Consider the following 22,194-nt stretch of genomic DNA (forward strand, 5'->3'; position numbering starts at 1 on the left):
GGGGGGGGGGGGGGGGGCTTTTTTATTTGTTCTCCAAACTTTTTATTTGGTAATCATTGCAAACTTACAGAAAAGTTTGAAATTCACCTGTTTTTAACATTTTGCCCATTTGCTTTATCATTTGTGTTCTCAGTATCTCTCTGGATAATTTTTTTGCTGAACCATTTGAGAGTAAGTTGCTTACATTGTGGTTCTTCATCCCTAAATATCCACTTCCTTTTTTTTTTCTTTTGACACTGGCCAGTACAGGGATCAAATCCTGGACCTCAGTATTATCAGCCCCGCTTTAAAAAAAAAAAAAAAACTCTTCCCTTTGGATTTCTCTGATGTTACCTCATGTTTAGGCTCTAGGTTATACATTCCTGGCTGGAATATACATGAGTGATGCTGCGTCCTTTTCAGTATGTTACATCCAGAGGCACTGGACGTCCATCTGCCCCTGATGGGGATGTTAAGTTTGATCACTCCATCAAGGTGTTGCCCAGTTTCTTCACTGCACGTTTACTATTTTCTTCTTGCTACTAATAAGCAATCTGTGGGAGACATTTTAAGATCCTGTATGTCTACGGCTAAATCACCCTGAACATGCCTGATCTCCTCTGACTCGGAAGCTAAGCAGGGTTGGGCCTGGTGAGTACTTGGATGGGAGACCTCCTGAGAGTACTGGGTGCTGTAGGCTTAAAAAAAAAAAAAAGACTGTGAGTTCTGCAAGCAAAAAAGAAAACAAAAGAAAAGACTATATAAATATCCTATTCCTCATCTATATTTTACCCCTTGATTTATCAACCATTCACTTTGGGTTTGCAGCCTTGGGAGTAGAGTTCATTTTGGGGAGACACTGCCCATGTGGGAGGGCCTGCCTGTGTCACACCCAGCCCTATTATTTTATTTTATTTTGTCAATATACAATGTGGTTGATTATTGTGGCCCATTACCGAAACCTCCGTCCCTCCTCCCTTTCCCCCTCCCTCCCACCAACCTCCTTTCTGTTCGTTTGTCATATCAACTTCAAGGAATTGTAAGGCCCTTGAAGGGCCTCTGTCTTCTGTCCCTCCCCCCACCCCGGTTATTTGTGTGTTTATTTATTTATTTTTAGCTCCCACAAATAAGTGAGAACATGTGGTATTTCTCTTTCTGTGCCTGACTTGTTTCACTTAATATAATTCTCTCTAGGTCCATCCATGTTGTTGCAAATGGCAGTATTTCATTCTTTTTTATAGCAGAGTAGTATTCCATTGTGTAGATATACCACCTTTTCTGTATCCACTCATCTGATGATGGACATTTGGGCCCCAGCCCTATTGAGTAACCACATCTGCACAGTTGTTTTCCTCTTCCTACTCCCACCAGAAACAGAAGCTCGTTTGTCATTCACTCAACTGGCATATAAGAATCTTATTACAAAAGCTACTCAGCTTTATTTGGGCACAGTGGGTATAAAAAGTATCCTAGTGCCTGCTGTTTTTAAGCGGCCTATGATGGAGTCGGACAGACAAAACTTGGACTCATTGAAAGGTAGAAGACATAAAGCTGTCAGTACTGTGATTCCATGGGATGGCTCAACCAGAACTGTCCCATGACCCTAGAGAAGTAGGTGCCCCTGAAGGGTTTAGGGGAGGAGGGATCTTGGTGGTTAAGTAGGTTTCAGGGAACTTTCATTAAGGGGGGTAATCTTTGAGTAGGCATTGAAGGACAGGCAAGTGTGTGTAAACAGAGGAGAGATAAGGACATTGCAGGTGGGGGGAATCCTGGGAGCAGATGCCCGGAGGCAGGGGCGTATCTGGTGTAATTGGGGGAAAGCAAATTATGAACCAGGCTGGATAGGGTCAAGGGTTGGTGCAGGGGACGGGATCCACCCCCTTTTGCTTTGTGAAGTTGTTCTTTCAACAAAATCTTATCAAGCACCTACTTCGTACCAGGCATTTTAAAAAATAACTTTTCCAATTCTGGAAGTAGGGCTGGTCAGTTAGCTCAGTTGGTTAGAGTGAGGTGTTGATAACACCAAGGTCAAGGGTTCAGATCCCCTTACTGGCCAGCCATAAAAAAAAAAAAAAAAAAAAAAAAAAAAAATTGCCCAGGAGAAATGCCACATGTCTGTTCTGACCCCACCACCTCCTAGGTCTCTCTTATGTGCCATGGCCTTCCTGTGCTTCTGACGTGAGGGTTTTCAAGAACTGGGCCTCAGTGGGCAGACGCTTGGAAGGCAGCTTTCCCAAGGCCCTAAGGCAGCTCATGCGAGATTGTTTTGCATGAGGACCTATTGTCAACTGTAGATGGCCCATTGCCGTAAGTAAAGCAAGTTCCTCTAGTTCCTGTACACACATCCCCATCCCTCATGAGTGATGTAAGGGAAAAAAAAGTGCTGGTAGAGACCTTGGCCCTCCCGTTTTCTAGCCGTGGCCTTAAGCAAGTTCATTAATGTCTTTGAGTTTTGCTTGCCTCCTGAGTCAATCAGGGTTAGTGCCTGCCTCGCGGACTTGTGGAGGGGACTGATGGTGTGATGGCCTGTGTGGAAGCTGCCTGCTACACAGGTCAACAGTAAGTGCTGTGGAGGTCTTTAGGTTTTTTTGTTTTGGGGATTTTTTTGCAACTGGCTGGTAAGAGGATCCAAAACCTTGACCTTGGTGTTACCAACATCACGCTCTCCCAAGTGAGCTAACCAGCCAGCCCAGCCAGCCCAGTGTGGAGTTTTTAAACACTCCAAGCAGCACCCCTGAGTCTGAGTTATAGCTGGAGACCCAGGTACTGGCCTCATTCACCAAGAGCCAGGGCTCTCTCCTGGCCTCTTGTATGTAAGTCACTCTTCAGACGGTAGATAGTGACTTTCATGGAACAAGGGTTTACCCTTCCCTCCATCTCTCAATGGCAGCCTTATTTAACTAAGCCTGAGCCTGAGGGGGAGAAGCAGGGGTGTCTGTTCAGAAGGAAAGGATTTCCAAGAGCAAGGGAATAGAGCTCAACTTGAGGTCTGTGTGTTTGGCGACCTTCTGATCACCCTCAGGAAGTCCTGGAGTAGTAGTGCTGTCCAACAGAACATTCTGCGGTGATAGAAATGCTCTATATCTGCACTGTCCAGTATGGTAGACGCCAGCCACATGTAGCTACTGAGCTCTTGAAATGTGGCCAGTGTGACTGAAAAACTAAGGTTTTTATTTTATTCACCTTTAATTAAAATTTAAGCCACATGTAGGTAATGCCTATCAAATTGGATAGCACAGTTCTGGAGTTTGTAGAAAAAGTCATCTATTTGTGCACTACCTGCTCTCGGCTGTGTTTTGTCTCTGGTCTTCTTGAGCCTTCTTTGCAGAAGATAGCCAAGATGTGCTAAGTTGCTGGCAAGGGTCAGGTGAGTCATCCTGTCTACCAGTCAAGGGGAAATGACAAAATCTGAGCAGTGACCGAAAGGGAGGTTTGGAGCACCTAAATCTATAGCCATCCTGCTGAGATTGACCCACCTTGGTAGGAGTCTGGCCTGACCTAGTCTTAGTTCTTCCCCTCTCTGTCTGCAAGGGGCAGAGTCACTGGTTGTTATGGTGGTAGTGGTGGTCAGGTGGTGTTCAGATATGTGATCTGTCTGAAGGTGGACCAAGGGCAGATTGTCCTTCTAACTGAAATGGTATCTCGGGGCCAAACAATGAAATAGAGCATTCCATGCGATAAAGCAAAGAACAGGGTAACTTACAGAGTAAGGGGTTGGACAGACAACAACCCAAAAGCATATGCCAAGCTTCTCTCAGTGCTATCTCAAGGCTGAGCTCAGGTTTATATAGGCTGTTTCTAAACAAGCTTAATGTTACTAGCTCCAAATGTTGATGCAGGTGGCCAGGCCAGATTGTTGTCACACCGGTACTTAATCTTTCCTTCTTTACAGTCTGCAGGTTGGGCCTATGTATTGTTCTAACTACCTTTCCCCTAATAACTGTATAACTTTATGGGCAAAGCTCTCACCAAGACAAAACAAGAGATAAGAGCCCAAGGTGGAGTCAGTTATGCTCACAGGCCCACAAGATCCTTGTGCCAATTAGGTATGTTCCGGGTGGGGGAAAATCACCTGTGTTAGTCAGGATTTTCTTGGTTGCATTTGACAGAAAACCCAATAAGTTAGTTTGAGTAAAAAGGAATATTCACTTTCTCAGTAAACTGAAACACCCAAATTAGATATAATATTCTGGGGCCTGGTCAAGTTACTTAAATTCTTTTGATCACAAGCAGATGGGAATTCCAGGCCAGGATTTCAGTCAAAGGATTTCACTTTGCCTTCATTCGTTAATCAGCACATTGCCAAACAGTAGCTGACTAGGACCCACAGTTTCCAGCTCCTGCCTGCAAGGGGCATCTTCAGCTGACTTATGTTCACTTGGCAATTGGGGGCTTTGCCCTGGCTGAGCTGGCACTCTAGGGACCACTGAGTGACTTTTCCAATAAGGGACAGAGGTTCTTGGATTCTTTTAGCCCCTGAGACAAAAATTTGGGACCTGTGGTGATATCAAATTATAGCATTGATTTATTTGGGGTGCAAAGGGGTAAATCTCTATTTTAGTTGTAGAGACACACATCAAAGGAACCAGCAAATGGGATTCCCAAACAAAAGATATGGTGCGAGTTCCTTCCTTATTGCAGAAGGTTGCAACTTTTTGGAAGTAGATTGGCAGTGCTTGATTAAGAATAGCAGCCAATGATCCCAGTTTGTTAAAAACCTTCACTTCCAATTAAAGGGAAAACTCATTACTTGGCAGTGTCAGGGGCTCTGAGACCCCATTTAGGAGGTTTCTCAAGGGTTGTCCCTAACAGCTGGATCCAGGGTTCAGACAGATGCCATTGGGACCTGGTCTCTCTTTCAGATTGCTTCCACTCTCACCCTGTCAACTTCAGACTTACATCCTTAGAGCTCCAAGTCCAGTGAAAGATTGTGCCTTTTTCTGGTCATTCCATCAGGAGTCCCAGGATTGGCTCGGATTGGAGTATGTGTCCATCCCTGAACCAGTCACTGAGCCAGGGGAGTGTGATGCTGTGACTGGCCAGCTGGGGTCCGATGCTCGCCCTGACAGGCAGGGTGTGGAAGGCAGGAGAACCACACCGACTCCAGCTCTGACTCCAGCTCGTCTGGCCTTGCTGTTTCTCAAATTTGTTTAGCTTTCTCCTGCCTCAGGGTCTTTTCACTTACTGTCCCCTCTGCCTGGCATGGTTTCCCCAAAGCTCTTTTCATGGCTTCTTCTTATCTTTCTGATCTGTGCCCAAACGCTACCTCCTTAAAATTGAAGACTTGCTCTCCAGCACCCGGTTGCTTTCTGTCCCCTATCAGGCCTTTCCCCTTCTTCATGGCGAGCTATCAGAAATTAGGGCAAGGGTTGGCTTGCTCACTCATAGTCTCCCACCAGTCGGTGAGCTCCAGGGGGCAGGAGCATTGTCTTGTTCACACACAGTACCATGCCTGACCTTCAGCAGTTACTCAATAAGTACTTGTTGCCTGCTGGAATACAATGCTTTGAATAAACAAACCTGCTACTGCAGGACTTCCTGGACTAGGTTTCTTGGTTGTTTAGAAATTTCTGGGGTGATTTGGCTATAGAAGGCTGTTAAAAGTGGCGCCCTAGTGTCACACTGCTGGTGTGATCCAGGCTTGTCTTCTGAAAGATCTTCTGGGCTTCTTTCTGCCCCCACTGGTGAGGCAACAAAGAGGCAGGGTCCTCATTGTTCCTGAAGGCGTGGTGTGGTGTGGTAACCTGTGGGTCTGTTAAGGTCAGTAGGGGTAGGGACACCCCAACCCCTACTGACCTTAACAGGTCAACCTAAGGACATGGACAGTAATGGGAGGAACCAGATAAAATCCCGGTCACTTTGCCAGTCAGGGTGTGAGGACACTGCCTCTTCTTTTCTGGCTGGCAGGAGGAGGCTTGCTAGTCTCATGTGACAGCATTCTAGGGCCTCTCGGCTGCTGTCTGATGGGATCTGCATAGGGGATTATTGATGAAGGGGAGGTGAGGCAGCTCTTTACAGTAACACATGCCTTGCTCTGGGACAGCGGCCAGGCGGCTAATTAGAGAGCCCAGCAGCTGTCCAGCCTTTCAGGCAGCGAGCAGCAGCTACCCAGTGCCAGGGGGTGGGAGGGAGGGAAAGGAAAGGGGAATGGGCCAGAGACCTCCCTCCAGGGTATGGGAGTTGGGCAATCAGGGTTTGCTCAGAGGGGGATGCTGGGAGGGGCGTGTAAGGTAGAGCGGGCCAGATGGGGAGGAGGAAAAGAGGAGGGGAGGGTGACAGGACAAGGCGGCCTCCAAGTGAGGCAGGGTGGCAAGATGTGGGACAGGCAGGGTAATCAGATTCCAAGCCCAGAGTGAGGGGGCACAGAGTGGAAGGAGCTAGAGTGAGGGGGCCCATGGAGGGGGGTGCTCCATCTCTACCCACCTTCCCCTTGCCAGCCAGGTCCCAGGGCCTGGGGCTCCTCCTTGCTTCCCCGTTGAGCTGGCTAGGCACAGCCTTTCCCCTGGGGGGATTTGGAATACCAATTGCACTTGTAGCTGAGCTGGTCACTCCTTTTTTTGGGAGTTTCCAAATCCACAGTGTTCAGGGCTGGTCTTAGTACAGGATAAGTTCTGGGTCACTTGGGAGGAACTGGGGGGCTTTGAGTAACCAGAGGACTACCCAGTGGGTTTCTGGGGCATCTTCTCTTTACTTTGTGGGCACCTGGGTGGGAGAGTGTGGTACAATAAGAAATATGTCTAGTCTTTGTCCCTGGTTCTTGTCCTCCTTGCTGGGAGTGTCTTTTGTTATTCATGATGAGCCCCTTTGGTCACACTGGAGTTTATGCTAACGAGGCGACTCAGGGTGGGGCCCCTGGATAGCCTCAGGAAGGGACCAGTCCCCAGAAAGATCCAGTGATTAGAGATCTTTCAGTCCTTCCCACCAACCTCCAGGAAAGGCGTAGGGGGCTATAGCTCAAGTTCTATAAAAACTCTTGGTTGGGTCCCCCACACTGGCCAGCTGCCAAAAACCAAAAACAAAACAAAACAACTCTTGAACAGCCATACTTGTTGAGCTTCTGAGTTGCTGAACACGTGGATGTGCTGGGGCACCCCCGTACCCCATACCTTACCCTGTCCATCTCTTCCTCAAGCTCTTCATCTGTATCCTTCATAATAAACTGGTAAACTAGGTCTTTCTCTGAGTTCTGGGAGCCATCCTGGCAAATTAATCAAGCCCAAGGAGCAGGTCATGGGAACCCTGGTTTGTTACCAGTGGGCCAGAGGTATAGGTGATATCAGTCAATGTGAAATGACCACCTGTTTGAGAATCAAACGAAGAAGGTTTATTTGAGAGCTTGTTTGGGCTGTAGCCTGGAAGACGTAGATCCAAGAACTCTTGAACACGTGCTCCAGAGAACAAAGGACAGTCAGGGTATTTACAAGAAAATGCCTGGGAAAAGGAGAGTGCAGTTACAAAGGCTGCGATTGGTGTTAACATGTGTCAAACAGCCTTGACTGCAAGGGGTTGGCTGTAGCAGTTCTCTGAGATGGGTGTTAGTCCGAAGTGGTGAAAAGTAACAAACAGTGGCAGTTGTTCCTCCAGGAGGTTGTGACCCTTGTGGTGGTGTGAGTTCAAGATTCCAGAATGTTCTCAGTTAAGACATGCCTGAAACTCAAGCTGAGATGGCGTCCGTTAAGACATGCCTGAAACTCAAGCTGAGATGGCCTCCCAGCTCCATTTTAGGTGCTTTGACTGGACCAATGTCATTCTCCCTAGTCAGTGACAATCTACTTGTGATTGGTGTCTGAAGTGGGGCAGTCTTGTGAGACTGAGCCCTCAAAATGTGGGCTCTGACACTTTCTTGGGGTAGAAAGTGACAAAGTTGAAATGAACTGTAGGACACCCAGTTGGTGTCTGCTGGAGAATTGCCCGGTGTGGGGGGGACCCCCACACATCTGGTCACAGAAGTGTCCTGTGTTGATTATGAGAGTAGAAGGAAAAACAGGTTTGTTTTTGTTTGGTTTTTTTTGTTGTTGTTTTTCCTTTTACAGGCAGCTATGGGAGGAAGAGGAGGTGGGAAAGCAAAAGGGACAGTGTTTGCTTGCAGGCTCCCTGGCTCCTGCCCTAGGTTCCAGGCCATGGAGATGGTGGGGGGAGGGGGAGGAGGATTTGGTCTTTACGCTGTGGTCAGAGAAGCAGAGACTCAATCCTGCAAGCCGAGCTTACCCTAAATAGTGATAGGGGAGGAAAAAAATGATGCAGAGGGAATTTCCTGCCAGCAGCTGCTGGTTAAACCTCTTTGGGCAATGAATCCTACGTGCGTGAAAACTGGATGTGCCTCTTGAGAGTGCCAGCGCGTTGTAGAAGTAACAGCATAGGCATTGTTGTTCTCTGACCTGAACCCGCACTTGGCCCGGTGCCCATGTGGGCGCCTGGGGCACTCTGTTCCTGCCCCTGCCCTCCTGGTGTGATATTGAACATGTCTGCTGTATCGTCCAGACCCAAGCCACCCACTCTGTCTCTCCTCACCTCCCAGCCCGTGTGATGGCTCTTGGAGATGAGAGAAAGGAGAGAGAGCATCCTCCTTGCTCCTCTCATCTGCAGAAACAGCCTGGACTGCTGTAAACCAATGTTTATGGCGCTTTGTGGGAGAGAGCCGGAGAGGAATGCCTGACATTACTATGTTTGCTTAATAACACTGGATGACTCGATCACCTAAGAATTTAGCTGGACCCTTCTCCACCTTGCTTGTTCATACATCCAGCAGAAGTTCTATGCTCTTAAGGAATTCATTCAATTCGTGTGGTGGGGGAAACAGACACATAAGATATAATTTTTTTTTTGTCTTTTTCCGTGTCCGGCATCGGATCGCAACCCTCAGTGTCACCCCTGCACCGGACCGGGACCGGCAACGGGATCGCAACCCTCGGCGCTGCTCCCGCGCCTCGCTCAGCCAGTGAGCGGGAACCGGTCTGTATGTGGGACCCGAACCCTCGGGCGGGAGCGCCGCCGCGCTTCCCAAGCGGCGCACTATCCAGTGTGCCACCGGGCCGGCCCTGTATGATATAATTTTTTTAATTAATTTTTTTTTTGCGACAGTCCCAATATGCCAGTATGGAGATCCAAACAAGAAATTTTGAGATGGGACAACATGTTTTAATAGAAACATGGTCAAAGTCCCACATGAACATGAGACATCAGTGATGGAATGACCTGGAGCTGTGAGACGGTGTCACATAGGAGTGAGGCAGAGGCAGGGTCTGAAAGAAGGAGTGGGCTGCAGAGACAGGTGGGGAGCGGTGACAGGGCTTGAAACTGTGAGGTGGTCTCTGCACCTTCTGTCTCCCAGGAGCTCCTCAGGCATGTTGATGGAGAAGCTGGATGGACAAACTCAGCTGTATGTTTGCAAAATAAGTGGTTTACGGAATGGAGTAAGTAGATTACGCTGAATGGAAGATGGGTGTGTGCGGACGTGGGCCTTAAGGATGAGATTTAGGTGGGAAGCAGTGGAAGACACACGGTGTGGGGACAGGAGTGACTGGAGCCTGAGGACCGAGATTTGAATCAAATGTGGATTTGGCCAAACCTCTAATGTCCTGAGCCTCAGTGTTTTCATCTTAAATGGAGGTGATCGTTTCTGCCCTCCTTGCACCACAGGAGTCAGGGGAATCATGAGAGACAATATACTTGAAAAAGCACAAGTTCTACCCACACGTTAGTTACTAAAAGAGCCCTTCACGCATTCATATGCTTCAAAAACTTCTGGTTCAGGTCATGTGGTTCACAAAGGAGCCTCATGTCTTCTGTACCCTAGGACCTGCTCTTGGGGCTAGGGAATGTTGGAGGGGGCGGGGGATAGCTTGTGCACTTGGAAGAAGAGATGGGACCCCTGCTACATCATCATCTCGTCCACCCCTGCCAGATCTCTGGGGGGAAAGCCTGCAGACCAGGAAGCAGGAGGTGTCCAGTGAGAGGCTGGCCTGGGAGGGACCTGTTGTGACCACTGCAGCTTCATCTGCCAGTCAGCACCTCAGCCAGCAGCAGGTTTCCAGGGCGGACTACAGCAATAAGCAGCCTGTGCTGGCAGGATATGGTCTTTGGTTCCTGTTTCTGTTTTGGTTTGGACTTGTGCTGTTGATATGGCCTGCTTAGGGCCCAGGGAGCAGGATGTGCCCATGGGTGGGATTGAACTCCCCAGGCTCAGGGTCCTGGTGTTGCTGGTGGTGGGGGGTATCAGACATGCCCCATTAAAGCCCTTTCTTAAGGTGATAGGTACGTACCAGGGTAACCACTGCCTACCATCAGGCAGGCTGGGAGAAGGGAGGAGGATGGACAGGTTGGGGATGGCTGGAGGTTCCTGTGTGTGGAGGAGCTGGAGAGGGACAGAGGCAAGGCCCACTGCACTCACCCCTGCCCTTCGCTTCTCAGTGCAGAGGCCCCGAGGTGGTACCCAGGGTGGCACACAGTGAGTTTCAGGTCCCCCACCCCTGCCCTTCTGCTTCTCCTCGGCTCCCTGCTGCCTCACCAGGTGCCAGCTTAAGGAGCAAAGACCTGAGTTGCTTCTGCTCGGAGAACCTGGGAATTGGGGGGAGGAGGGTGGGTGTGCATGTCAGCACAGGCTGGCACCTCTGTGGCTTGCCCTGCTTGGCATCCATGGGGGGATGGTGCCATCCCACACCTCAGCCATATACTGTTCTCAGCTCTGAGCAGCTGGTCTGTCTTTCCTTAAGGCCACACTGGGCCTGAGTTCCATCCATGGGCACCTGCAGACAGTGCTGTATCTAGGGGGTTTTCAGGGAAGCTTCAGCACCTTTGTGTTAAAACAAAAAATGTTGGAATTTCCATCAAATGGTCAAGTCTTAGGGATACCATTAAAAATATGTATGTGGCAAAGTAAGATTTATATCAGCTTGTAGCAAGTTGTTGACGTTAATAGGAAGGGCCTCAACGATAATCATGGTAAAATAATAAAATGAGAGAAATATCAGTGTGGTAGAATTGCAGGCAGAGGGTTTTAGTACATATTTTATTGTTTGCTTGTTTTCTGCGGTTGTACTTGATTCCCAGGATGCTAAGACAAACGTCCTGCATTGTCTGCCTCCCATCGTGTACTTGACTGACCTTGAGAACAAATGTACCCACTGTAGGGTGAAGGGGAGAGTGTAATCTGAAGCTAAATGAGGATGGAGCTGGATTCTAAAATTATATGCCCACTCAGATTTACAAGTGTGCACACATTCACTTGCAGTGTGAGAAGCTCTAAGTCCTTACCCCACACGTGGATTGTCCAGAAGCCACACCAGCCTTTCATGGCTGGATTAGCCAGATCTGGGCAAACAGACGGCAGAGAGGAGGTGGCAGGTTGCAGGAGAGGTGCCCTGGTGGCTTGGGCAGGATGAGTTTCTGGTGCCGAGCCCAGAGCGCAAGCCCTTGCAGTGTTAGCCTTGATCTGCCTGCCTGCCTGGCTGGCCTGGTGGCTCGGAGCTGGGAGCGGTGTAAGCTAATGAAATCCTCCTCTTTATTCCCAGGCACACATGGAAGCCACCCACCTGCCGGCCAAGGATCAGCTGAGCCCTGGGGCTGATGCTTGTCCACTCTGCTGAGAATGGCACCAAGGCCCAGTCTGGCACCAGGACAAAGGTTAACCCAGGCCACTCCTGGACAGTGATCCTGATGTCTGTTTTGAGCTGTGCTGCCCAAGGTGTGAGAAGTAAGTATGTTACAGGTACCCAGGGGATCACTGGCCCTGCGTGCCTACCCCCACACCTCATCAGCCTGGGCACAGGTCTGGAGGTTCTAGTTCTGAGCCTGCTTCCCATCCAAGTGCCTGTTCCAGGACTACAGTTCTGAAGTGGGAGGGGAGTGTTGAGCGGTTTCAGGTCATCTTATAGCCAGCATCTGGAGATGGTGTCTTCCCTGGTTCTCTTTCTTATCAGTAGGCTTGTGGGTACTTCAGGCATTGGGCTTCACAGCCGTGTGGTGGGAACTGTACCTCACCTGGGATCCGCACTCTGCCCAGATGCCGTGAGTGATTCACGTGGTGCAGGCCCAGAAGGCCTTGGGTAGAGCAGCCAGGGCCCTGGGAAGTGAAGGAATTTGTGGGGCATTAGCTGCCATAGTAACCAGGGGTCAGCAAGGGCAAGTCCTCTTGCTTTCACCATGTTTCAGCAGCATCTTCTCTTCAGTCAAGATGAGCTCCATGTAGGGTGGAGGCCCCCGACTGTCCTCACATGGCCTTTCTTTCCAGCCTCAGTCTCTGGCTTTTCCTTGATGATGCTTTAAAATAGGACAATTGGCCGCTTTCCCATGCCCCAGAGGCCTGTCTGGCCTGAAGGGCTATACAGGGCAGATCATACATGGGATCAGAGACCAGCAGGAAGGGAACGGCTTCTCCTGACACTGCTCTGGGCACATGGCCCCTCTAGGCAGCCTGCACAGTGGCCACTGCTCTTAGCTGGCATTTCCATGGCAGAGCTGGGCCATCTGAGATTCCCAGAAGAACTGGGCTGGCTGGCTGTCAGGGAGGTTCAGAGTAACATGTATCCTGGTGAGGGGTCTTTGAATGGTGCATGCTTTGAGCCCCTAAGGGTCACTGCTGCCCTGGTTCTGTGAGGGTCAGCTTTGACCCAGGAGAACCTTTGTGTGGATCCTGCAAGAACTTGGCCTGAAGAAAAGGCTGAGCCTTCGATAGCTCTGACACTCAGTTCTGAACTTCGCTAATTCACCTAGAAGCTCACGTCTTTCTCCTTGCTTCCTATTGTCTCTCCACATACCATCCCAGCCTTCTAGAAGCAGAAACTCAGAAAATGGTAGTGCTCTCAGAGGAGCCTGTAGTCAGCCTTGGGGGCAGTGCAGTGTGCTGATTAGGAGTGAAGACTCTGGAGCCAGACTTGTGGGGTTTGAATCCCAGCCCTGCCCTTTATAGCTGTAAGAACGTGGGCTAATTATTTAGCCTCTTTCTGTCTCACTTTCCCCATCTGTAAAACGGGATTGAGGATTATCCAAGTTAATAAGTACACGTGAAGTGCTGAGAAGAGCGCCTGGTTATTATTGTGACTTGGGAGATGGAGAGAGGACTCCAATCAAGGCTTGCAGCATCACTGATCCCAGGGGACTTTCCAAGAAGGGTGGAGTTCTGTGGCATCTGAGCCAGCTGGTGGCCACAGGTACTTCCCTCACTTGCTTCCCTTCTGGCCCTGAAGCAAGCCCATGTTTTCCTCCCTGACCTTGACCTCAGGGGAAGCTCGGGGAGGTTGCAGACCTTGCATCTTTCGCCAGATGTACAGCAACTGCCCTCCCCTCTCTGACTCCACTCACCTCCAGCACAGAGCCTATCGGGGGACTGGATCAGGGTCACCGAAGCTGTCCCCCACTGCCTTGCCCTCGGGGTCTCCTAGAAGGGCTGTGCATCTCTCTAGAGCATGGAACTGTAGTGATTTGGGTGCCTGAGGATGGGGAGTGGATGGGGTGAAAGAGGAAGGGCTGCCTAGCCTGGCTGCATGGGAGGGGATTCCCGATTTTCTAGCAAGATGCTTCTCTGGACAAAAATTCCCAGAGTTGTGGTATTGTGGTGCCTTAGCTTCCTGGAACAAGATGGGAGTTTTTGGCAAAACCAAGGGCAACTAGTGCATCTGGTTCTGCCTCCAGCCTATCTTAGACTTTTATGTCCGTCTCTTTACCCCTCTCAACTGCTCGCTCTGCCTCTGGCACCCTATGGAGTAGCTCAGCAGGCTCTGAGAGCAGCGGGTGAGATATCCTAGGGGACCATCCCCCTTCCCCATCCCCTGTTCTCTTGGAGAGGCACTTCCCCACCCTGACAGGTCACCCTGAGCTCTGGCCCTCCGCTGGGACACTGTGTTCCCGGTTCCTTTCATCAGCAAGTACATATGAGGGCTCTTGTATTTGAGTGTTGTTCCCCAAAACCCTGCTTATGAAACCATCCACTACCCTCCACATTTCTTTCTCATGCTTTCAGTCTTGCCCACACCCTCCCCTCTTTATTCCATCCTGAATTTCCTTTCCTGGGCTGTCCTGCCTTCACGTCACAGTCCTCGGGATAGATGTGTTTGTCACCAGGAGAGAGAAGCCAACATTCACCAAGCTGCTGGTTCCTCCTGCCGCAGGCTTTCCCAGGACACTGATCCCAGAGCTGAGCCAGGAGGTATTGGAGGGGGCCCAGGGGTAAAGGGGTCAGGTGGGGGAAGGCCAGGGCAGGCAATAGGGGACTGTCGGGCTCAGCAGAGGGTGGGTGAGTCTGGCCTAATTCAAAGCTTAAGTGCAGCCCCTGTGATTATTAGAAATGGGTTTGGAGAGTGGAGTTCTGAAAATGCACCCAAGCGTGCGCACCCACTCTGATCCCCGCATCTCCCACCACACTGTGAGCTGCCAGCCCAGCGAAGGACACTGTCTCGGATTCCTTTGTGTCCATCCCCAGCTTCTGCTCCCAGCCAGGTCTCCAGTTTCCCCTGATCATCCTGAGTGGACCAGCTGTGTTCCCCTGGCCCAGCCCCTTGGACCAGCTCTGACCTTGGTGCTTCTCTACCTGCCCAAGCGCTTCCTGCTGCCTCAAAACGGAATCCGGGCCTCGGTCTCTCTGTTCTTCACTACCCACCCCCCACCCCTTGTACTCTTTCACACTGGGCTCCTCTCTTCCTTTGACGGCTACCCTCTCATCTCGCTTTGCTCCTAGGGTTTTGGGGTCCAGCGCTTCCAAGTCGCCTGTCAGGGTGCGGGGGAGGAGATCAGAGGCTCCAATATGTTACTGGCTGAGAAGCCATTCTTGGCTGTCCCAGAAAGGTGAGATCAGAGACAAGGAGTCCAGGGTTTAAAGTCAGCGTCAAGGTTGGGGGCTGGCCTGAGTGACAAGACCCTGTGCCTGCAGCTCAGGTGGACAGACTTGAGTTCCAGGGGCCTCATTCAGGGCAGGAGGTCAGGTGGTCTCTGATCACTGTGCCTGTGCCTCTGGGACGTCTGCCTCTCCTGGCTTCTCAGTGTTTCCCTGGAGCCTGGGTCTGTACTCTCACCAGGGAGGCAAGGGGTTAGCATACTGGGGAGTGTTTTAGGATAAAATGAGGTTGTGAGAGGCTGTGCCAGGAAGAATCATCCTTTCATTCTACCCTCTTTTCAAGCCTGACCCTCAGAGACCCTTCCTCTTTAATTAATCCCTCAGCAGCCACAGGGAAGCTGGAAGCTACATTCACCCTCCTAGGCTGGCTGTGGGAGTTTTGTTCTCCCGAGGGCTGTATGTGGGATTATTGTCTTGACAGGGTTTATTGGCTCACTGGCTTGTGCTCTGGGTGGGGTGAAGACCTAACCTCCTTGGCAGGGACGGCTGTCTGATGGCTGGCGGGGGAGAGGCAGGGTGACCCTGCCTCAGGTAGGAGGTGGCTCTCAAAGCAGGACGGGCTGTCCAGAAGCCTGGCTCTCTGCCAGACATGGCAGCTACCCTTTCTGGAGCGTTTGCTGTATTCTGAGTAGCATGTAACTATTAGCTCATTCATCCTCACAGTAACCTTCTGTGATAGTGGCTCTTATTATCCCTACTTTACCTATAATGAAACTGAGGCATAGACGGAGCAGTCAGGTAACTTGCCTTAGGTCCCACAGGTAGAGAGTATCAGCAAGGACTCCATCCCAGGCAGTTAGGATCTAGAACCCCTCAGCTTAATCACTACACCACAGTCAAAGCTATGCGTCATGGTTTGTGGTTGGGGATGGCTCAGGAGGGAAGACCTGCATTCATTTCACACGACTTCTGGTTGCCTCAGATTCATTTGTTTGGCAAATTTATTGAGCATCTTCTATATACAAGGTACAAAGAGGAGTAAACATTCATTCAACAAGCGTTTTTAAGATAAAATTTTATTTATGTAAAAGTTATACAAGCTTGTTAGAAAAAAATTGTAGAGTATATAGAAAAGAAATAAAAATCAGAAATCGCCATCCATCCTTTACCAGCCAGCTGCCAAAAAAAAAAAAAAAAAGATATCACCATCCAGGGATGATTGTTGCTAAATTTTTTGTATATTTACATGTATATATACCTTTGCAAAATCAAAGTTGTGTTAAATATTCAGTTTTGAATCCTGCTTTTTTCTCTTGACCTTGTATTAGACAAATGTTTATTAAGCGGCTGCTAGTGCTGGCTTTAGATGGATCATGCAAAGCAGGGTGCCACCTGTCTCTACGGAGAAGCGAGCTGGGTGCAGAGATGGGCAGACGGGGCCACAGATGGCTCTGGAATGGGGGTGTTTAGGAAAGTCTTCACGGGACAAGCTGGGTCTTGAAGGACGATTATGGATCCATGGGCCATGAGGGCATGGGGAGAGTAGGGGGCAAAGGTAGTGGTGGGAAGGTGCCTCCCAGGTAGCAAAAACAGCAACGTAGAGACCCGAAGGATAGGATCTGAGGCAGAGAAGGTCGCAAAGGGCTTTGCCTGCCATCCCTAGAGGTTTGAGCTTTATTTACTCTGCAGGTGTTGAAGATCTACTAATGGGTTTTAAGTGGGGAGAAACATCAGATTTGCATTTCAGAATCTTTCATTGTGTGATGAGTGGATTGGAAGAGAATGAGGCAGGGTGGGGAGACTTGGAGTCATGCAGGTGAGACATGCTGATGGCTTGAACCAGAGCAGCAAAAGAGAAGAGAGGAATGAAGAGGAGGAGGTGGATTCCAAAGATATTTAAGAGATAGAAAGGGTGTGAGTTAGTGGCCAACTTGGTGGCTTTGCCATGTGACTTACCTGGCCAGGTGGAGGTTAGTGGGCATGCCTTAACCAGAGTCTTGAAAAGCGCTGTGCAGCTGGGCTTGCTCACTCTCATGCCTCTGCCCTTGCCATTAGAAGAATGTGCCCAGCCTAGTCCACTTGGCCCAGGAAGAGGACGAGAGACAGAGCAGAGCCACGGCAGCCAAACTGCCCCAGCCAAGCATAAACAAAACCCCAGGTGACACGGTCTCACGATCAAGGCCAGCCAAGATCTGCCAACCCACAGACACGTGAGCTGTAAATAGTAAGTGATAGTTGATTTAGGTCACTGAGTTTGGGGATGATTTGTTATGTGGCAGTTGCTAACTGATTAAGAAAGTCTTTATTCTTGTGTTAAATACTTACTGTGCTGGGCACTATGCCAGACACTGGGATAAGTGAACCAGATAGACAAAGTCCTTTACTCTCAGGAACTCACGTTAGATGTGGCAGAGGAAGCTAGAGTGATCCTGGGGCCTCTGGCTTCTAACTGGGTGCGTAGGGGTGCCATCAATCAGGATGGAATCATAGGAGGGAAACATGAGTTTGATTTAGAAAAGGAGTTTGAGGTGCCTGTGGGACAGTTAGGTGGAAGTGTCCAGGAAGGAGGAGGATATATAGGTGCAGAACACAGGAAAAAATATCTGGCTGGGGACTGAAAGTTATCAACATAATATAACAGAAAATAATCTGTACTAGAGCGAGAGTGCTGTGGAAATTCAGAAGAGGACACAAGGAGTTGTGGCTGGGGGAATGAAAGAGATTTTGTTCTGAAGGTTATCTGTAAGCTGTGTTTGTACTTGTGGAGGTGAGAGGAGAAAGGAACACTAAACAGAATGAATAGGATCCACAAAGGCATGGAGGTAAGACAGGGAGAGCTGGATTGTGAGAATAAGGCTGAGAAGGTAGACTGGGGCAAGATCACACAGAGTCTTGAGTGCCAGACCAAGGATGCTATAATGCTTCATTAGGAAATGGGGAGCCATTGCATGTTTGAGCAGGGGAGTGCCATTAAGGCACACATGTCTAGGAGATGGGAAGTAGCATGCAGTGGGATGAGTTTTGAAGTAGGAATCAAGAGATGTTGGTTTTAGCCTCAGCTGTTCCATTTACTGGCCCTGGGATATGGGGCAAATGATGTCCCCACTCTGAACCCCAACTGTCTCACCTAAAAAATGGGAATAAAACTACCTTCCTTCTCATGAATCTCAGTTATCTAAGAGCCCAAAATGTGAATGAAATTGCTGGGAAGACCACAGAGCAATGCACAAGGGTGGGTAGGCATTATGGCGACAAAGCCTGCTTAAACAGAAAGATGAGGCTGGGATTCCCAGAGGTGGGCAAACTGCATATGTTATCTTGTTAACCTCTGTCCCCTCTCTCACCTTGGAGACAGGATTGACAGATGTCAAGCCAGATGGCCACTGGCAGTTGGCAGAGCTGGGATTCATGTTCCCAGGCCCTGTCTTGATGCAACCCTGAACTATCCCATGCCACCCTCTGCATAAGCAAGACGCATCACTTAGAGAGTGCCCACTCAGAAGAGGCCTGCTCCAAGGCTGCAAAACAGAGGACTGTGAGACAGTCACTGCTCTCAACAAATTCACAGGCTATTTGGATCCTAAGGGCATGTACCTCCAAAAATAAATAGGGTGCATTTGATAATGGGCAGATGAGTGGTCCAGACAGTCGCTGGTAGGGGCTAACGCAAAGAATAGAGGCCTGTGGGCCAGGTCAGTCTTCAGGGAAGCAGGATGGGAGCTGGACCTTGAAGACTGGTGGGGTTTAAAAGAGAGGAGGCGAAGGGAATAAGGAGGAGAGGGGAGGACTCTCCCTCATCAGTCCACTAGTTTCCCCTCAACACTGAAACTAAACACCAAAACCCCAGCTAATGTAGCAGTTAAAGACAAATGTGACCACAATGAGATACCACTTTACACCCATTAGGATGGCCATTATCAAAAAAACAAAATAATGAATGTTGGCAAGGATGTAGACAAATTGGAACCCTTGTGCTTTGCTGGTGTGGGTGTAAAATGGTGCAGCTGCTGTGGAAAGCAGCATGGGGGTTCTTCAAAAAGTTTACCATAGCATACCATATGATTCAGCAATTCCACTCCTGGGTATCTACCCCAAAGAAGGGAAAGCAGGGACTTGGAAAGGTATTTGCACACCCATGTTCATAGCAGCATTATTCATATTAGCTGAAACATGGAAGCCAACCCAGGTGTCTATCAATAGATGAACGAATAAGCAAAATGTGGTCTGTATTCACACTGGAATATTATTCAGCCTTAAAAAGGCAGGAAATGGGCTGGCCTGTGGCTCACTCGGGAGAGTGTGGTGCTGATAACACCAAGGCCATGGGTTTGGATCCCATATACGGATGGCCGGTTTGCTCACTGGGTGAGTGTGGTGTAGACATCACCAAGTCAAGGGTTAAGATCCCCTTACCGGTCATCTTTTAAAAAAAAAAAAAAAAAAAGGCAGGAAATTTTGACACATGTTACAACATGGATGAACGTTGAGGACATTATGCTAAGTGAAATAAACCAGTCACAAAAAGACAAATACTTGTCTGATTCCACTTATATGAGGTTCCTAGAGTAGTCAGATTCATAGAGAAAGTAGAATGGTAGTTACCAGGAGCTGGGGGGAGGGGGATGGGTACAGAGTTTCAGTCTGGGATGATGAAAAGTTCTGGAATTGGATGGTGGTGGTGGTTGCACAACAATGTAAATGTACTTAACTCCACTGAATTGCACTTAAAACTGGTTAAAATGTTAAGTTTTATGGATCTGTGACCACACGCAGAGACAAATGTGATGGGTTGCTTAGAAAGATCTCAGAAATGTGAGAGAGGTGGAACTTGAAAGGTGGGGGAAGAGATGGGGTCCCCAGAGGATGGGCTTGTTGAGAAGTCAGCTAGTAGCCTAGAAATGGGGTGACTGGAGGCCAGAACAACCCCCTCTTCAACTGGCCAACAGTAATCCGAAAACATTGTTATAGAGAGTGTAGTGGACACCTCGGTCCGAGCGGCATTTGAGCAGAGCTGCTCAGAGGTGGCCAGAGGGGGGTTGTTTGTTTCTTCCTCTGGTTTCTCATGCCCGCCTGGCCAAGCAAAGACGTCAGGACCGTGGAATGAGGTCAAGAGTGTGGTTGGCAGGCAAAGCGGAAGCAGGAAGGTAGAGGTGGGTTTGCGATCCCCTCCAGCCTGGTCCCAGCGGAGACCCCCCTCACCACTTCCTCTGTGTCCCCAGCAGCCGTCCCCGTTCGGCGCCATGGCGTCCGCAGAGCCCCTGACGGCGCTGTCCCGCTGGTACCTGTACGCCATCCACGGCTACTTCTGCGAGGTGATGTTCACGGCGGCCTGGGAGTTCGTGGTGAACTTGAACTGGAAGTTCCCGGGGGTGACGAGTGTGTGGGCGCTGTTCATCTACGGCACGTCCATCCTCATCGTGGAGCGCATGTACCTGCGCCTGCGGCGCCGCTGCCCGCTGCTGCTGCGCTGCCTCATCTACACGCTCTGGACCTACCTGTGGGAGTTCACCACCGGCCTCATCCTGCGCCAGTTCAACGCCTGCCCCTGGGACTACTCGCAGTTCGACTTTGACTTCATGGGGCTCATCACCCTGGAGTACGCCGTGCCCTGGTTCTGCGGGGCGCTCATCATGGAGCAGCTCATCATCCGCAACACCCTCCGCCTGCGCTATGACAAGGACGCTGAGCCCGGGGAGCCCGGCGGCCCCCTGGCCCTGGCCAACGGCCATGTCAAGACTGACTGAGTGGGGAGCAGGCCAGGGCCCCGGGGTCTCTCGTGGAACCCATGGATGAGAGACCGAGCTGGTGGGGCCTCCTGGGTCCAGCACAGGCCCTGCCGCGCCCGGGCCTCGGCCCTGCAGGGCGCGCACGATCCTCATGCCCTCCACTGGGGGCCGGGGTTACGGGGCGTGGTCGGGGGCTGGGCGGGGTGCGGAGGCAGCAGAGGGACATTGGGAAGGTCCGTGGACCTCGGCCCAGCTCAGAGGCTGGCGGAGGGAGGCCTGTGGCTGAGCAGCGATTGGACTTCATGGATGACTTTGGAAGCGGCAGGATCTGTCCTGCAGGGGACGTTGGGATTGGGGCCACAGGTGGGAGGCAAGGCCTGGGGAGGCTTTGGGCTGCTGTTGCAGCCGCCTCCCTACCTCTCACCTGGATTCAGTTGGGCTTTGGCTGGTTCCATTAGGTAATATTCAGGTGCTTGCTTGCAACCAATACCTCCCCAGGGGCCTGCTGAGCTGCAGCCTAGGAGAGACTGGGCAGCCAGGAGGCCGCTTGGCCGCAGTGCTGGTCTGCAAGGGCTGGGAGACCTTCCCTCGGCTCCTTTCCCCTCCCCCAGGGCCCCACGCTGCTCCCTCGGCCTTCTGGGGGCCCCCCGTGGTGCTGGATTCCCACCAACCTTGGGCTTTTGGAGGTTTCAATCCCCGTGTGTTCGGTGGCGTTTCCCCTTTTCTCTTATTTTCAAGGCCTTTACCACTAGCAGCTCTTTTATCCACGTCAATCACCACGCCCACCTGCATCCCCAACTCCCTAACCCCCACAGCAACTGCCAGAGATAGACCCTGAGACAAGCCCCACCCTGCCCTCTTGCAGCCTTCCCTCACTGTTCCCACTGGCCTGATGATAGGGAGTCCTGAGTCATGCCTGCCCACCCCTGGTCTGATGGGCTGTGGCAATGCCGCCTGTCCACAGTGGCCCAGCTGAAAATGAATGATACCCTCCAATGCACAGTCAGGCTGAGATGGGTCCTGTGGCCCCACTGTGGGGGAAAGGCAGAGTTCTCAGTTATCTATGCCCTGATGGGTTTATTTTCCAGCCAGTTGGGCAATCTAGCTTTCCAGGGGATGGAGGAGCAGGTAGCCGGTGCTGAAGACCCATGAGAATGAGTGAGGGAGAAAAGAAGAGGAACTTTCAGCCTTGGAAGGCTCTTTGGAGCATCCTTCCTGGGAAGGGATCAGTTCTGGTTCTGCCATAGCCCCAGCCCTGTAGCAAAACCCTAGGGCTGCCCCTCTCCCCCACCCTCTCCCAGTGAGGCTGACCTTGCTCCTTAAACAGTATTAACCCTGCCACACTCATGGGCATTGCCATCTTGGTTGCCCCCTTCCCCGTGACAGGTCCATTGCTGGCAGTGGACAGGTGAAATCCTTACTCCAGGCCACTTCCGGCTCTGCCCCTCACTCCTCAAGGGGAGGGCTCCATTGGAAAGTGGCCCATCCCATGGTAAATGGTATCTTCTTGACTACGCTAAGACTCTTAGGTAGAAATAGCCTCTCTCTGTTTATAGTTCATGAAAAAGTGACAATACCACCTGTGGAGCGTCTCCTTGGCTTACTGTTCCACCCAGATGATACAGACTGCACCAGCCAGGGTGCAGGCCAGGCTGGGGCAGGGTGGGGTGGGCACCAGTGGTGCCTGGGTCAGGAGAAAGGCTTGGAGAGTCTGCCTTGGAG

The 22,194-nt window shown here is 50.6% G+C and overlaps 1 protein-coding gene and 1 non-coding gene across 2 annotated transcripts in view; both read left to right on the top strand.

Moving 5' to 3' along the window:
- TMEM229B (transmembrane protein 229B) overlaps window positions 1–21,765 on the top strand; it is a 30,291-nt gene extending 8,526 nt beyond the window's left edge. Inside the window, exons 2-3 of the mRNA XM_008570335.1 lie at window positions 11,490–11,671; window positions 19,966–21,765. Coding sequence (XP_008568557.1) covers window positions 19,987–20,490 — 504 coding nt within the window. The 5' untranslated portion in view covers window positions 11,490–11,671; window positions 19,966–19,986 and the 3' untranslated portion in view covers window positions 20,491–21,765. The remainder of the gene's footprint in view (window positions 1–11,489; window positions 11,672–19,965) is intronic.
- On the top strand, window positions 1,961–2,035 carry TRNAI-GAU. Its single transcript has one exon. It is a non-coding gene; the product is annotated as a tRNA-Ile (tRNA).
- Window positions 21,766–22,194: the final 429 nt, after the last annotated feature.

This window comes from Galeopterus variegatus, unplaced genomic scaffold (assembly GCF_000696425.1).
Source record: "Galeopterus variegatus unplaced genomic scaffold, G_variegatus-3.0.2 Scaffold593, whole genome shotgun sequence".
Taxonomy (NCBI): domain Eukaryota; kingdom Metazoa; phylum Chordata; class Mammalia; order Dermoptera; family Cynocephalidae; genus Galeopterus; species Galeopterus variegatus.